The sequence below is a fragment of the Lissotriton vulgaris genome, unplaced genomic scaffold (assembly GCF_964263255.1).
Source record: "Lissotriton vulgaris unplaced genomic scaffold, aLisVul1.2 SCAFFOLD_6042, whole genome shotgun sequence".
Classification (NCBI taxonomy): Eukaryota; Metazoa; Chordata; class Amphibia; order Caudata; family Salamandridae; genus Lissotriton; species Lissotriton vulgaris.
Window position 1 is genome coordinate 91322 of NW_028250592.1, and position 18002 is coordinate 109323.

General features: G+C 40.2%; 1 protein-coding gene across 1 annotated transcript in view; it reads right to left on the bottom strand.

Moving 5' to 3' along the window:
* LOC147663186 (uncharacterized) overlaps window positions 1-13971 on the bottom strand; it is a 33113-nt gene extending 19142 nt beyond the window's left edge. Inside the window, exons 1-2 of the mRNA XM_086950607.1 lie at window positions 13953-13971; window positions 9952-10124 (exon numbers count right to left, since the gene is read on the bottom strand). Of these exons, the coding sequence (XP_086806733.1) occupies window positions 9952-10124; window positions 13953-13971 (192 nt within the window). The remainder of the gene's footprint in view (window positions 1-9951; window positions 10125-13952) is intronic.
* Window positions 13972-18002: the final 4031 nt, after the last annotated feature.

An 18002-nucleotide genomic window follows, 5' to 3' on the forward strand; every position in this document is an offset into this window, starting at 1 on the left:
TGATAAGTGACTTTCCTCAAGAGAAAAAGGGGGCTTTGCATAAATATTTGCATAAACATTGTTCATTTCTGATAGCTCGTCCGCCTTTATTTGGGAATCATTACTGGAAAGCTGCTCCAAAATCTATGGCTCCAAAGCTTGCACTTTACTCGAAGAAAACTCGAGTGCGAGACGACTGGGACAACGATTATGAGGCAGAAGAGGATATGGACAACCTTGGTGCTCCAGCGTTAAATCTACGAGGGAAAGCGCGCTCTAAAGCACAGCAAAGGCGCGAGGCAGCAAAGGAAAATAAACTGAAAAAAAAACGGGAAAAGGAAGAAGGAGAGAAAAAGAAGAAGTTGACTGCACCGCCATCTATTACTGCGAGGAGAAAGGAGGAGGCAAAACTCACCGCCGGAGAGACATCAGGAAAGGAGACTGCACTCCGTCAAATGACTATAGTTGAGACGTTTTTGCCTGCAGCGGTATTAGCGCCGACTACTTAAATAACTCTGCAAATGGATCCGCCACGAGGAGCGGAAATCCCCACGTTGGCGAGCCTGTGTAGGATGATGCAACCTGGCCCAGAGAGGGGGCCGCTCAAGCAGACGGGAGCGGATGGGGACGATACCTGCACTCTGGAGGCACAGCCTCAAACTGAAGTTACAGAATCAGTAGGAACTGAAGGCCTTTCTACAGCGGCAGAAGAGGGCGGTCCTAAGCTCTTAAAGGAGAAGGCTATAATTCATCCAGCTCCAGGTGTATCTGGAATTAAAGGAACAGGCGCATGTCAAAGCCTGGTGGAGGATAATGTCTTGGAAAAAAGTAACTTTGAGGGTGCAATCAATTTAACTGAAATGGAGTCAAGGATTGAGGAAGGTATTAATTCAGACCTAAATGATAAGATGGGTTTAAGCACATGCAAATTACCTGATGTACACCCTGCCTCTCCCACTGATGAGGTTTTTTTCACTGGTAATGATGAGGCAGATGACGAGGAAAGCGTGAATGGAAGTCTGGGATCAATGACAGACACAGAATCGGAAGCAGAAAGTTCAGGTGATGAAACAGTGAATACTGATACGGAAAGTAAAGAGACTGAATCAGGGACTGACTCCGAAACCACCTCAATCTCTATTAATAGTGATACAGAACCTTTGGATACAGAACCTATGGAATCAGCCCAAGAAACAGTTCAAAAGAATGCCTCTACATGATTTAAGACAAATATTTTGGGCAGTATTAAAACTGTGGAGAAAGTTAAAACTAAGAGTAAAAAAGAAAAGAAGTCAAGTAAACGGAATGGCAAATCCAGACAAAAGAGACTGTGAAAGGAGTGCAGAGGTAACACGAAAACAGTGGTAAAAAAACTAAACAGGGATAACGTGGCGGAGAATTCTGTAATGCCTACGGATGAGTTTGTAAATGGTGAAATAGGTCTTCTGGATTCTACATCCCGGGGGGCAGATGGAGGTGCATCCAATTTTGAAGTTCTATTTACAACTTTAAAACAAATGCAGAGTGAGGCTCGTATTGAGAGCCAAAAGGCAAAGCGAAGGGCTAAACATGCGAACAGGAAAATGCAATCTTCCCTGCACAAGGTCAGCAAACTGTATGAGGAGATGGCTGGGAGAGTCTCCGAAGTGGAGACTAGAACGGGGAAATTGGAAGATGATATGGTTAAAGTGCAGGATGCCAGGAAAGAACAAGATAAGACAACAGCTGACATGTTATGGAAACTAGAGGAATTTGAGAACAGACAAAGACGCAACAATATACGCCTGATTGGAATACAGGAAGGGAAAGAGGGAAGTGATGTTCGGGGGTATGTTGTTGAGTTATTAAAGGGTGCCCTTCCAGAGCTGTCTACATGGGATTTGGACCATGAGATACAAAGGGCGCATCGTTTTCCTCTGATCCGGAAGGCAACGCAGGGTAAACCTCGCGCAATACTTTTGTATGTTGGGAACTTCCTATTGCGGGAAGAGATAAATAACAAGGCAAAGCCCCAAGCTAAATGTAAATACAATGATGTAGAGTTTTTCGCACGCCCTGATTTTTGCCACACCACTGTGGAAAGAAGGTGGAGAATGAGGCAGCTCATTACTCCCTTTCAGAACATAGGCTGTGAGGCTTACCTCTTGTTCCCTGCTCGCTTGAAGATTGGATTAAATGGGAACTTTACTTGCATCAAAATAGGGACCAACGAAAAACAAGACACAAGGAGAATGTTGAAAATGATGATCATACAGTAGCCCTTAGGGACATTCCTCAAAAGAAACGAAGATAAATATAAAATGGAAAAGAGAGACTGTATATATTATTACTTGGGGATGAAAAGTTACATACGAGGGCTTATCTAAAATAAGAGCTGAAAATGCTTCTCTAAGGTTTATGAAAAAAATATATATATATATATATTTCTCATTTTCCTTTTTGCGATGGTTTCTGTTTTGTAGATGTGCTGCTTCAATAGTTAAAGATTGGTATTAGCATAATAAGAATAGTGGTAGAGGTTGAGCACAAAATAAGGGTGGAATATGGTGGAATATGGAGGGCATATACTGAGCACAAGAAGCTGAAAGGGAAAGTCAGGGGGGTTGATGGGTTCGGCATCCAGGAGGCAAAAGTCGGCCAGACATAGGTCCTTTGGACCTATTTGCCTGTAGGGGGGGTGGGAGACTGAGGGTGGGCAGTCTGGGGTGGGGGTGGGCAGGGAAATGGACAGGGCACAAAGGGACAAGAAGCTTAACAGGATTTGATAAAAGTAATTTGTATCAATTGTATGACATGATTAGTGATATTGAAGATATTGAAGATAACATGGAAATTAATAGGGAAGCCTATTCAGTCAGTGTGCTAGACTTAGTAATGTATACATTTTTCAGAATGTTAAATAAAAGCAAGCAGATAGTGGGGGAAGGGAATAGGAAAAAAAACCGAAAAATGTCTATTAGATTAGTGACATGGAATGTATGCGGCCTAAATGATGCACAGAAAAGGCAGAAGATAGGAATTCGGTTACGACAAATGAATGTAGATTTTGTGTTTCTTCAAGAGACACATGTAATGAGTACCCAGGAGATATGTCTCAATCAGTTGGGGTTTCACTTAATAGTTAGTTCTAAACAAGGAGTAAAACAAAGAGGGGTAGCCATTTTATCGAGGGGTAAAAGTGTAGTAATAAGAAGAAAGTTAGGAGATAATTGGGGCAGATGGGCTATGGTCGAGGTCCTATTAGGAGGGGTGTGGACAACATTGGTTGCAGTGTACGGTTCTACCCAGGATGATCCGGAAATTTTACAGTTTCTGGATTCTGAGTTGGCAGATTGGGCCCCTCGAGTCATTATAGGAGGAGACTTAAATATTAACGGAGCGGAAGGTCTGGGATCGGGCACAATAAGGCAGTATAATGGTAGGAAGAAAAAGGTTTATAAGGCCCTTATTGACCTTCTAGAAAACAACACACTGCGAGATGTCTGGGGGTCAATTAGACCAGAGCAATTGGGCTATACATATTATTCTGCACCGCACCAGATATGTGTTAGGCTGGATAACTTCTTGGTATCCAATGATTTAATTAGCATAGCAGAAATTGATAGACTCCCCCGGATACTCAGCGACCACAACCCCCTAATTCTAACGATAAAGTAGAGTGGGAGAACAACAACAAGGAGGGAGTGGACATTTGAAAGGGGACTGCTTTTAGATGATGACTACATAAAACATATGTCTAAATGGATCAATGAATTCTTTGAACATAATAGAGGAAGCGCAGCAGTTGGCATAGTATGGGATGCCTTTAAGGCAGGAGCACGTGGTGAAACAGGTAGCTATAGTGCTTTTAAGAGGAAAACAGAACGATTGCGATATAGGGAGAGAGAGGAAAAAGTACTGGAGGCAGAAGAACAACTTATCAAATGTGTAATAAGGGGAGAGCCGACTGAACAATCTGTAATAGATCTATTGAAAGTGAAAAGTGAAGCAGAGGAAGAACTTGCTAGTAGAGCAGCAAAGCAATATACAGTCAGAAGGGAGAGATGTTATGAGTTTAGTGAGAAAGTAGGTCGGGTACTCGCTATACGGACCAGGCAGATAGCGGCGGTAGGGATGATTAAGGAAATAAAGGATGAAAAGGGACAACTGCAGTCAGACCCAGAAGAAATTCGGGAGGTATTTAGGAAGTTTTATCAGTCTTTATATGATGAGAAAAATCCCAGCAGTATTGAAAGAACAAATGAATATCTCCAGAATATTGAGGTTAAAACTATCCCTCCTGAAGATGCAGATGAATTAGAGACTGTGTTGGATGATATAGAGATTAAAGAAGCTATGACTGCTCTACCCTCGGGTAAGGCTGCTGGACCTGATCAGCTACCGATTGAGTTTTATAAAACTTTCTGGGGATGTTTAGGTCGTGATTTACCTCAAACATTTCAAGCTGCACAGAGTGGGGTGTCCGTTCCCAAATCCTGGAGCGGGGCAGATATAGTGCTAATTTTAAAAAAAGAGAAATCTCCGAGTGAACCAGGGTCGTATCGCCCAATAACATTGATGAATAATGACACCAAAATCTATTCAAAGGCACTGGCTGTAAGATTTGCTAGAATAATAAGTACCCTGGTTAGTGATAATCAACATGGTTTTATTCCCGGTAGAGGGACAACTCACCATATTAGAAAAGTGATAACTCTATTTGATGCGGCGGAGGTAGCAGGAGACCCGATGGCAGTAATGCTTTTGGACGTGGAAAAGGCATTCGATCGGGTCTCCTGGCACTATTTGTGGCAGATCTTAGTTAGAGTTGGGATTAGGGGAGGTTATTTGAAAGCAATCCAGACTTTATATAAGGACCCGGTTGCGGCATTAAGGATAAACGGGGGTATCACAGGTCAATTTAAAATTAAGAGAGGAACTCGCCAGGGCTGTCCATGCTCTCCCCTGTTATTCGCCATGTATATGGATCCATTAATACGTAAGATAGAATCAGCACCAGAGATTACCCCATTCAGTACAGCTCTTGGGCCATGTAAGATATTAGCCTATGCTGATGACGTTGCGGTGATAACACCTTGCCCTACGGAAGCAACTACATTTGTAGAGGCCGAGGCCTTAAGATTTGGTCAAGTCTCAGGGTACTCATTGAACGCGTCAAAAACTCAGATTATTAAAAATTCGCTGACACCCTGTGATGATAGAAGAGTAGTACCGGCAGGGAAGTATTTGGAAATTAAAATTAATTTAGATAGTTTGGTGGAGAATAATATTGCCCCAGTAATTGAAAAAGCAAGAAAAGATCTGGATCGTTATGAGAATCTACATTTGTCATTAGTTGGACGAGTCAATATTATTAAAATGTTGATTTTACCAAAACTACTATATCTCTTTAGGGCAATACCACTTCTAATTGAAAATAAGTGGTTTAAAACTTGCGAACTCATAATTAATCGGTTTATCTGGGCAAGAGGTAAAACTCGGAGGGCATTGAGGTATATGTCGCTTCCCAGGGAGAAAGGGGGGTGGTCATTGCCGGATCTAAAGGTATATTATTGGGCTGCAGCATTGCAAGGAATGGTGGGATTAATTGGGGGGCTGAGAAGGATGGATGGGACAAGACAGGTTCGCTTGCTATATATGGTTTAGTTTTGGGTACAAATGCTGAAAATATTTTTTTGAGATTTACTGATGGAAGTTACTTTAAAAGAACACGTTTTAAGATAATTATGGCGGCCTATAATTTATGGAAAGGATTTTCCAAAAAGGTTGGAATAGGGAAATACAACGCATATACTAGATTTAAAAATAACCCTTCACTACCTAGGGCAGTGTTCTCAGGAATGGTATATCAAGAATGGGAAAGCCGAGGTATAGCTATGATTGGTGATATGTTGGATGATAATGGTATGCTACAATTTATAGATCTGAAAAATAAGTATATGTTAAATACAAATCACTTTTTTAAATATCTTCAAATAAGGAGTTGCATACTAAATAAAAAAGGGGGAGCTTTAGGTTTTGGGAGGAGTATAATGATGGATCTTATACAAAAAGGTCATGATTGCACTATAAAGAGATTTTATTCAGAAATGACAAAGTTAAAAAAGGACGATCTTGAGAAATGGATAGTTAAATGGTCTTTAGATTTAGATATAGCTAGAGAAAGAGATGTTTTCTCTGAATCACTTGAGATGGGAAGTAAACTATTATGCTCATCGTCCCTCCAGGCCCAGCACTACAAGACTCTGTATCATTTGTATTACACGCCATGGAAAATTGCTCAATGGGGGGGCCTTTTGGGCACTACGTGTTTTAGATGTGGCAGTATGGAGGCTAATTTGTTACATATTTTTTCTACCTGTCCACATTTAGATAAGATAAAACATGATATTGGGAATTTTTTCCGGAGTGCCTTAGACATAACAATAGAGTTAGATTCAGCAACCATTTTGCTGGGAGTTTCCCCCAACGGGCAAATAAATTGTAAATACTTTCTGTTTGTAGCAATGGCGATTTTTAGATTGCTAGTGGCCTCAACTTGGTTAGATCCAAATCCTCCCACGTATCATCAATGGCTTGGTAAAACCCTATCAATACAAAAATTGGAAACAGCTATTTATTCTAGGAAAGGGAGAAAGGGTAAAAAGTTGGGTATGCAAATTTGGGGCCCCCTGATTCAGTGGAAGTTTGGAACTGAATAAGGTAATGTGAAGAATATATGTATTATTGAAAGCTAACATATATGACTTTGTATGTGTATATAATATGATAGGATCTGTATGTAATATGTATATTGTAATATTTTTTCCCTTTTCCTTTGTTTATGTGGTTGCCTTATGAATCTTACTGTGCCTTGTCCATGTAAATCTAGGGGGGAGGGGGGGGAAATAAAATGAGGGGAAAAAAATTACCAATAAAAATATTTTAAAAAAAATAAATAAAAAGAGAAAAAGTCTACAGTGACCGTGTCTGCATTATGGCAATGTGATTGCTCCTCTGCATCCAGAAATCTGTGATAACATGAATACTCCTATGGAGAAGACAGCAAGACTACAAAGAGGGAAATCTCCAGCAAACAAGTGTCCTTCCTCTTAATTATATGACGTAAGTGCTTCTTTGTTTGGTGGGGATGTCCTCATATTCTTTGGCATCATGAAGGCATCACTAAAATCATCAGGAAACGTGCAGAGGGGCTTTTGGTAGGCTGTCCGTCATCCTGGTAAAAGGCGGGAAGACCTGTGCATAGTATTAAGGTGTACAAGGTGGGGCCAAACAGGCAGAGCTACCAGATGATTTGTACATTTGCATACTCATAGTAATGTAAATGGAGAAACATGGACTCTGCTCTCACCAGGACACAACAAGAAATTTTGACCCAGTGCCCGGCATCTTTGTGCTGGATACCCTGGAGCCCACACAGGGCACCCAGTGTGCACTGTTGGGGACTGTGGGGTAGCCTCAATGACCCCCATGGTCCCTGCCAGCTCGCCACCTCCAGCGGGAACCAGCATTGGTTCCATATATAGGGGGCAGCAGACAATGTTGCTCCCTGCATGTGGGTGTGATTGTTTCATCCTTTTTCCAGCCCGCTTGACAGTAGGTAGGAAAAAAGATGAAAAGTTCACTCCGAGCGAGCTGATGAAGTTTCCTGCTCCCGCCCACTGGGAGTGGACTTATTGTTTGCTCTCACTTGGCAGGAGCTGTCAAAGGTCCTGTCAAGCAAGAGAAAAACAGCTGTGTCCTGGAGCTGGGCACCCAGGGACATATGGAATCGGCCCAGGAACGTGGCAGTCCACAGGGACAATATAGGCTCCAGCACTGGGGCCCTATGCCCCCCATCCTTTGTTCTTCTATAGCCTTCCCTGGGGAGGTGCCTCTCCCACTTTAAATTATATTTGTGGCCTTGGGAGGGGGTGGACCCCAGGGTCTTTAAGGGCAGTGGAGGAGGATCCACAAGGCTCCCCTCCTATTTATTAATAAAGCCCTGGGGAGGTGATGGTCCCTGCGGCCTCCTCCAGTGAAAAAAAACCAATCAGCCTGCCTCAGGGAGGTGGCAGCCCTGGTGCCAAGAATGGCCATGGGGAGTGGGGCTGTGTGCGCCCTCTCCACATATTATACATACAAATGAGCCCCGGGACCTGGCCCACCCAGAGGCTCTAATACTAATACAAACTAGTGCAGGAGACTGCAGTTTAAAAAAAAGGATAGTATGAATCAGTGAATCTTTGCGATTTTTGTTGCAAATATTTAAAAATAAAATGCGTTTTGGGCCTTGTGGGGGTCTCTGGGGGCACCCAGCACTAGGCCTATGGGCTCAGAGTGTTCCAACCATGCCACCATCTCTTTTTTTGGGGGGGGGGACTTGGCTGAGTTCCGGTCCCAAAATTACTGCCAACACATCTTGGTTGGAGTGTTGACAGATAATCAGATCTCTGCAAGAGATCGGTTGGTTTCTCAGAGCTTCCATGTCCCTAGATATTTCAAATATGCTTTTCTAAACCTGCTGAACAGATTTACACCAAATCACAACAAGGGCTATTTCTGAAACAAGGGGTACCTCTCTTTCAAATTTGATCCCAGGTGAGTACTAGTTTTGAACGCTTTGTGAAGATTCATCAAACAGGGCTAAACTTATTAGCAAAACAAAGAAAACTTTTCCTATGAAAACTAGTTCCTAACCTACCTACTGGCTACCTACAGAAGGGAATATATATATATGCAAGGATCGGAACAACGCCCCAAAGCGATTCGCGAACAAGTCACCAAGACCAAGATCGTGGGTGGGCCGAAATGCATTGTGAACATTATGCCAAACCTTGTAGTTTTTTAGATATTTACATTAAAACTTCGGTACAAGCATTTTTTTGTAGTGCATGTACACTTTCTATGAGCCGAAGGAAGTAGCGGTCTTTTGACATTAATTTGAAAGCTAATGTCCAAACACACACTGCTGCCGCCAGGGCGAGGAAATTCAGTGAGTAAGTGAAATGAAGAGATAGATAGATAGATAGATAGATAGATAGATAGATAGATAGATAGATAGATAGATAGATAGATAGATAGATAGATAGATAGATAGATAGATAGATAGATAGATATGCTAAGCAGCCACTCGTCCAGAATTGGACGGAATTAAAACACAGGAGAAACCCACAAGAGATCCTATGAGTTTGTCATAGATGTAGCAGGACAAGACTGGAATGGAAACGAATAATAGCAATAATAATCAATTGAGAGAAAAGATGCTTGGTGCCAAATGAACATGAGCCGGAACCACTATAACTATGAAAGGTTGGCAGGTAAGAGTATCTGTAACAGTAAACTTTTAACCTGTTCTTCCTCTCATGCCAGGAAGTTGTTACACCTCTACTTCCTGTTCTATGCGCCCTTGTTCTGGGGTTCATACATTCCATGCATCATGTTGAATGGAGTCGCCAAGATCAGATTTGTGAACAATTGCACCGGTGTGAACAATTGCACCAATGTGGGGGAGGAGCTTGCTTGGGGGTGAGGTGAAGAGGTGATTTGGTGTCCCTTAGGAGTGATTTATTCCTCTGATCTCAGGCACATCTATTGTAACGTGGCTCATGCACACTATTGAGAAAGTTAACGAAGATATTTGAATGGTCATGTCCCCCTGCAATTGAAAAGTTTATGCTTCTTACAGCCAATACGTCTTCTCTTATTACACAATGTAACAGTATAAGTGCACAAATGCAGTTAGGATCAATTTACAGTCTCAGCACTAAGGGTTGTATGTATTGTATTATCGTTTACAAAGCATATTCATACAACTGGCAAGGCCAACGACTGTGATCTGGTGTTTATTTCTAGAATTTGTAACATCTCTTATAAAAAAGCACTTCGTAACAGTCAAGTGGAGTATAACCCGCCAAATAAAACATGCGTAAATGTGATTATAGTCTTATCTTTTACACAACTGTTTCTATTAAACTTACATGCAATACTTACCTTATTTAGAGAACAAGGAATGCAAAAGCAGAAACATCCCTTTTTAATATGAAGTTTCATCACATCTTTGCCCGCATTATCAGTAACGTTGAAGCCATTTTGTTGTATTGCAAAGTAAAGTTGTTCCCCATTTTTGTTTTTAATTTTGTATTTGCTGGCTTCACCTTCAACTGCTATAATGAAATACAACGTTTTAGGTTTGAGAACAACTTGCCATTGCTTGTTTTTCAAAACATTGCTAAGTACAAACACATTTGTACTCCTTTAAAGTGATGCAGAAGGCTGTTGATTAAAGACACTATGATTATCCAGTCTTAACCGAATCGAAACTATTCCCATGTAAATCAAACACTTTATCTTAACTTCATGAAACAAAAGTGCTAAATTACATATTCATTTGAAGCTAGAAACCCACACATTGCTAATATGTCTACTGTTATGTCATGAGCATTTGAGTAGCGACTTCTACTGTTAATATGGCACTATAGCGCTTTCTGAATCTGAGCTCCCTTTTCGTAAAGTTCTGGGATTTCCACCATTTAATTGTGTATGGTTTCCTGGTTGAATATATTCCCTAGATATTTGGTTAATGTGTAGCTTACTATTGGTTTCTGTGGGATAATGTGCTAGTAAAATGATTTTGATCCTGTTAAAAATATTTGCAGTTTATTATGCGTATGTCTTAGTATCTTTAAGGGCTTTACTGTTTTTCGCTGAGGTTAGTCGTCTGTTGTTGTACTACTACTACTACTATTGCCCAAAATGTAGGATGGCATGTAGGGCAGCAATGAAGCAATGAATTCCACGTCTGTTTGTCTTGAGAAAGTTTCTATACTGTGCCCTAGCTGTGGTTTGGGCCTTTGTTTTTATTGCCAGAGCTCGCCTCCAGCTGATCTTTGGCCTGTCTCTTTTGGGTTTGACTTCTAAGATCCTGTGGAAAGCTGTTCTTGTGATGGAGTCTTGTACTCTTTTGATGTAGTGTCCTATCCATCTTCATATTCTTCTCCTAATGATGGTGTTTAATACTCTCTGGCTTGCATCTGGCGAGCAGTTCTTGGTTGGAGCTAGTCTGTTGTCCATTGCCTGATTAAGCAGATTACTTTTCTAGGCAGTTTGCCAGCCATGTCAATAGCAATGATGTGGTGTTTTGATGGTTTGATATGTTGTAGCTAATCATATCTTAAAGTTTCTAAAATGTATATTGGTGTGGTGTGGGAGTTGTGCTTTTGGGATGGCATGACATTTGCAACTATTTAGCTTTGGTGTCTTACTATGCACTAGGGGAACACAGGGTATGTCTGATCTGATCAGAAAAAGAAGATAGGGCTATAATGTGACTGTGAGGGTGTTCTGCAGAGAGCATTGTTGGGTATCTGGTGAAATATCAGAACTTTTCTGGGTGATTGTGTGGTAGAGTGGTGTGTCAGGATTTGAGTGATATTTGAAAAATAGTGATACCCGACTGTAGGTGTGTGTTTGCTGAATGTACCTGTGTACGCCTGTTTAGTTGTGTACAGAATTTGGTCTGTCAGGTATTTAAACATCAGCTGTAGTTTAGAGGGATACTACGTCCAGAAGTATGAGAGAGTCTGCTCTTTCCTTCTGGCAATGTCTACACTCATACCACATTCAACTGCTGATCCCTAATTGAAGCATATAATTCAGTGCCTTGCAAGTTATAAAGGGAGATAGTAGGTGTCAGAATATATGCAATCATCATGAAGTCAAAGCAATATGGGATGTTAGTTACAACTGCACTGGACAGAAGCTGAAGAAAGATATATTTCAAATTAATTGGTTATAGCCCTAGAATTCAGGTTTTTCAAAAGATTTAAGTGGCAGAAAACCCATGGTGTTGGTATTTGAATTTTAAACTATATATATATGAGTGCTGCCTCCTGTTTCCCGAGGATTGCGGGGAGGGATTGTTGGAGCGGACATTGTTGTCGGGTGTACCCCCGACTGGCAGGCACCCGCCTTTGAGTGCGACAGGCTGGTGCGAGTGGAGCTGATATATATATAGCCTCGAGTTTCAGCAGGCGCACACACACCCGAGGTTGCAACGTCGAAGGGGACCGGAGGAAGATGACCCTTCATCTGACGCAAAAACTCCTCATTACACTCTGCACCTTTCCGGAATTCAAAGCCTCCAAATCAATATGAGGATTGTTTGATTAAATGAACTGCCTACAACACTTACCCAGTTGAACAGTACTCTGGGAGCTGTAGTTGTGAGAGAACAGCAGCCGAGTTACACCATGTGACCTTGGGTCAGCGGATTTCCGCCTATGGCAGTGTTCCTGAACTATTGAAAGGTGAGGGTGGAGTCACTCTTTGCGCAGGCAGCAGCATCTGACGAAGGCAATGGAGCCGAAATGCATTATGCGCAGCTGCAACTGAATAAATTTCTTCCAAAGTTACCCCCTGAGTGGCCTTTCTCCTGTTCTTCGCGGAGTGGGACCAATTCGGATATTGTACGGGCCAGTCAGAGGCTCGTGAGAGGTCCCGTTGCTACAAGAGGCTAAAATTTTACTGACTCTCGCTGCTTGCAGCGCCACACGTGTTCAAGGGATTGAATTATTTCCAGCTCACCCCGAGGTGCACGCCAGATATCTGAAATGACTGCGTGAAGCAGCTTGCAACCAGCAAGGAGACGGACTCACTATGTCACTGCCTCGAGTTTCAGCAGGCGCACACACACCCGAGGTTGCAACGTCGAAGGGGACCGGAGGAAGATGACCCTTCATCTGACGCAAAAACTCCTCATTACACTCTGCACCTTTCCGGAATTCAAAGCCTCCAAATCAATATGAGGATTGTTTGATTAAACGAACTGCCTACAACACTTACCCAGTTGAACAGTACTCTGGGAGCTGTAGTTGTGAGAGAACAGCAGCCGAGTTACACCATGTGACCTTGGGTCAGCGGATTTCCGCCTATGGCAGTGTTCCTGAACTATTGAAAGGTGAGGGTGGAGTCACTCTTTGCGCAGGCAGCAGCATCTGACGAAGGCAATGGAGCCGAAATGCATTATGCGCAGCTGCAACTGAATACATTTCTTCCAAAGTTACCCCCTGAGTGGCCTTTCTCCTGTTCTTCGCGGAGTGGGACCAATTCGGATATATATATATATATATATATATATATATATATATATATATATATATATATATATATATATATATATATATATATATATATATATATATATATATATATATATATATATATATATATATATATATATATATATATATATATATATATATATATATATATATATATATATATATATATATATATATATATATTGGAACAGAGTCTGACTTTCTATCGTCAGAGAAACGGCAAGCACTCCGGAATTCCGCAAATGCATTATGCGCAGCTGCAACTGAATAAATTTCTTCCAAAGTTACCCCCTGAGTGGCCTTTCTCCTGTTCTTCGCGGAGTGGGACCAATTCGGATATATATATATATATATATATATATATATATATATAAATATATATATATATATATATATATATATATATATATATTTATTTATATATATATATATATATATATATATATATATATATATATATATATATATATATATATATATATATATATATATATTGGAACAGAGTCTGACTTTCTATCGTCAGAGAAACGGCAAGCACTCCGGAATTCCGGTATATAGAATTTTTATTTGCAAACTCCCCTCACCCCAGACAGACGCGTTTCGCTGTAAAAAGCTTCGTCAGTGTCAGTTTGTGTTTCAGAGCCATTTTAAAGCTCGCCTGCTCCTAATGTTTACATCAACATCAAGGACGGACAATACATGCAAAAGGAGGAGGCCATATTAGAGTGTACATCTCCACATACATTTCTATTGCTTTTCAAATGGCAAAGAGTATAAAGTGCATAAAGTGCATAATAAAAACTACATGACATTAACACAATCTCATATATGTACATACTTTGGTTTTTTACAAAGTGGAATTTCATCTTTTACAGTGATCTTTTTCACTCATTTAGGCTGATATATATATATATATATATATATATATATATATATATATATATATGTATATATATGTATATATATGTATGTATATATACATATATATACATATATATACACACATATATATATATATATATATATATATATATATATATATATATATATATATATATATATATATATATATATATATATATATATATATATATATATATATATATATATATATATATATATATATATATATATATCAGCCTAAATGAGTGAATAAAACTTATTTGAAATCAACAATTTCACGGAGTCAGTGCCTTACTTGCATGCTGAAGTTTGGAGTGTTTCTGAGATATATATATATATATATATACCATCATCAACTTGACCTCCTTGAAACTAACAGCTCAGGAGGAAAATATCCTCAAATTGGGTCTTACTTTTGCAACACCTCGAAATTTTGATTATGCAAAAACAAGATGCGATATCTACAAGGCAGTAAGAAAACTGAAACTCAAGAAATTCTATGCACAGAAAAAGAACTCTGGAGAAAGCCAAATGATTAATAGCGACGAAGACTCTAATGCTTCCCAAGGAACGAGGATTATATCAGAACTATGGGAGACAGATGGTCGTGGCTATGACGATATGGAGGATGGAACAAATAAAATAGATCAATGGGGGAACAGGACCTCATTAAAGACCAAATTCAGGCCTCCATCCACATTTTGCCCCATTCTCCCACGAGATAATCTTGACATTTTTCACGAGAATGTGGTATCTGATCTGAAAGATCTACAAATTAATGTGGGCAAGTCCAAAAAACATTTTGATAGCCGATCACTGCAGTACTCCGCCCTCACTAACAAGCTAAGAAAGGAAAAAGATCTCATAGTGAGAATGAGTGACAAGGGAGGCAACGTGGTTCTGATGACCAAAGCCAATTATGACACGGAAGCTTACATGCAATTGAATGATCGGACATGTTATGAGCGCATCCATGCACGTGTCTTGACCAACATCAAGGATGAATATCACCACAAATTAGCGAAATGGAGATCTTCCAAATTGATTTCGGAAGCAGAGTACAAATATCTAAAGGTCGATAACCCTATAACTCCAATTTTGTACTTTATTCCAAAAGTGCACAAGGACCCTCTGAACCCACCGGGTAGACCCATAATATCTGCCAGAGGTAGCCTTTTGGAGCATACATCTGTGTATATCGACTACTATCTCCAAGGCTATGTACAACATTTGGGCTCCTATGTACAAGATACAGGGGACTTCCTGACCAAAATTCAGGACATTGAACTATCTGTGGGAGATTGGCTGATAGCCCTTGATGTTACGGCACTGTACACGAGCATAGCACATCGGGATGGTATTAATGCTGTTCGCTATTATTTATCAAGAAGGGGTCAGGAATTTGAAGAACATAACATCATGCTCCTAGATATGTTGGAATTCTGTTTGGTCAACAATATTTTTTTGTTCAATCAGCAAGCATACCGCCAACTACAGGGAGTAGCCATGGGGGCCAGCTTCTCCCCAAGCTTTGCATGTCTCCACATGGGAGCTTGGGAGGAGTTGGTCCTTGGCCTGCAATACCAGCATTGCATACGGAATAACCTGGTGGCGTGGTTCCGCTTCATTGACGACCTGCTGGTCGTGTGGAGAGGGAGCCACGAAGGAGCATTAAAGTTCATTGATCAGATCAACAACAATGATCTTAACTTGAAATTTACTGCAACGCTCAGCCAGGAGACGGTCACATTTTTTGACACGGAACTCTATGTTAATGGCCACAAACTAGAATCCAGATTGCACCGCAAGGCTACAGCTGGCAACAGCATTTTGCATGCTGCCAGCTCGCACCCAGCACACTTGATCTCTAGTATCCCATATGGGGAAATGCTGCGCCTAAGGCGAATCTGCAGCAATACCGGGGATTTAGAGAGGGCTCAAAAGGAAAGCGAATCTCGCTTTCTTGAAAGGGGTTACTCGGCCCGAGTAATAAAGAGTGCAATACAAAAATCCATGGTGTTATCCAGAGAGGAGCTCTTAGTCAAAAAATCCGAACGTCAGGTGACACAAGTGCAAAACACACAGGAGGAGACAAATCCAGAGGCGAATTGTTTCAGAATAATAACAGGTTTTAACAAACAACACAAACAAATTCGCAAAATATGTGACAAGCACTGGCCTATTGTCACAAGGGACAACATTATAGGTAAAGACCTCCCTAAGAGAGTATCACTTACTTTCAGTAAAGCACCATCGATGCGTGATCACATTATGATAACCAACTCTGAGCCCTATGTGAAGTCTTCATGGTGGCAGGAAAACAATGGTTTTTACAAGTGTAAAACTTGTAAAGCCTGCCAACATGGAATTAACACCAAGAATTACAAAGATGGTTTCACTGACACACAGCATCCAATAAACCAAGTGTTAACATGCAAAACGGAATACGCGGTATACGTTTTGCAGTGCCCCTGTGAAAAGAAATATGTGGGCAGCACCAAACTTGCTGTCCACAAGAGAATCCTCCAGCACCTTCGGGCTATCAGTAACGGTGACAACACTTACCCGGTGGCTCGCCACTTTAGGGAAAGTCACCAGAGCGACAACACTAGTCTTAGGTATTGGGTGATTGACGCAATTATCAACAGCAGAAGGGGAGGTGACAGGGAAGCTAAATTAAGGAGACTTGAAACCAAGTACATCTTATTACTCAATACCAAGACCCCGACAGGCCTCAACATCACGGAAGATCTTTACACCTGCCTGCCCTGACCCATCACTAATTTATGTCTCCTCTTCATGATATCTGTACTGGAGGGCAACCCGGCTGGGTGGAACTCGTGCAGGTACCATGAATTGGCTGCGACAGATTAAAGAATACTGAAATTTGACCGATCTTAGCTGCTGCTTACAGATAAGCCATCAACAATGATTTTTTATAGTCACTATGCACTTATCAACATTGTTTAATTGTATTATTTTGGTTAAGGTTATCACTATTTTTTAACGATAGTATGTACCTTAGGTCTTAATGCTTTCATGAAATAACTTAATAACTAGGAAAGGAACTTGACAAGAATCGCATATTTTAGACTTGATTAGATAATGACAGACCGCGAACCCACACGGCTGGACTGGCAGACACAAAGTACGTTATAACAGTTGTTTACTGAAAAGACGTGAGGTTTGGGTTTTAGTAACAATACTAAGCCCTGGAAGGGAAAAGATTGGCATATTTTGCACAGGTTCTTTGCTTCTAATTGCACATTTGCGATATTTGCACATATTTTAAAGAGCTATTTGCAATATATAGTCATGCACTTGCACTTTATTCTATTCATTTCCCGTATATCCTCATGTTTTTTAATCGTATACAGACTTGTGATTTTAACATGTATTTTACAGTTATTTGTTGTTGCCATGATCAATTTATTTTTATCAGTATCCAGTTGTATATATTCATGATGTGGGTTCTGGTTTTGGTATTATACCAATATTGAATGCGTTCTGTATGTGAACTAAAGCTATCACTCAATAGCGGAAAGTATTTCTTCCATGTCCATACTAAGGTAATTCACAGGTGAAACATATTATTTATCATCACTAGCACTTTAAAAGGGCTGTCCAATGATCAAAACGTTGTCATGTGAACAAGGCTCCGTTGAGCCGAAACGTCTTTGACTGCACCTCTGTAAATAAAGGAAACAGAAGCCTACCTGGTCCGCGTCCGAGTTTCCTTTTGCTGGCTGGCGAAATCATTGCAGCGCAAATTGTAAAGCGGGATACGTAATATATATATATATATATATATATATATATATATATATATATATATATATATATATATATATATATATATATATATATATATATATATATATATATATATATATATATATATATATATATATATATATGTATGTATGTATATATATATATATATATATATATATATATATATATATATATATATATATATATATATATATATATATATATATATATCAATCAAATGGCTTT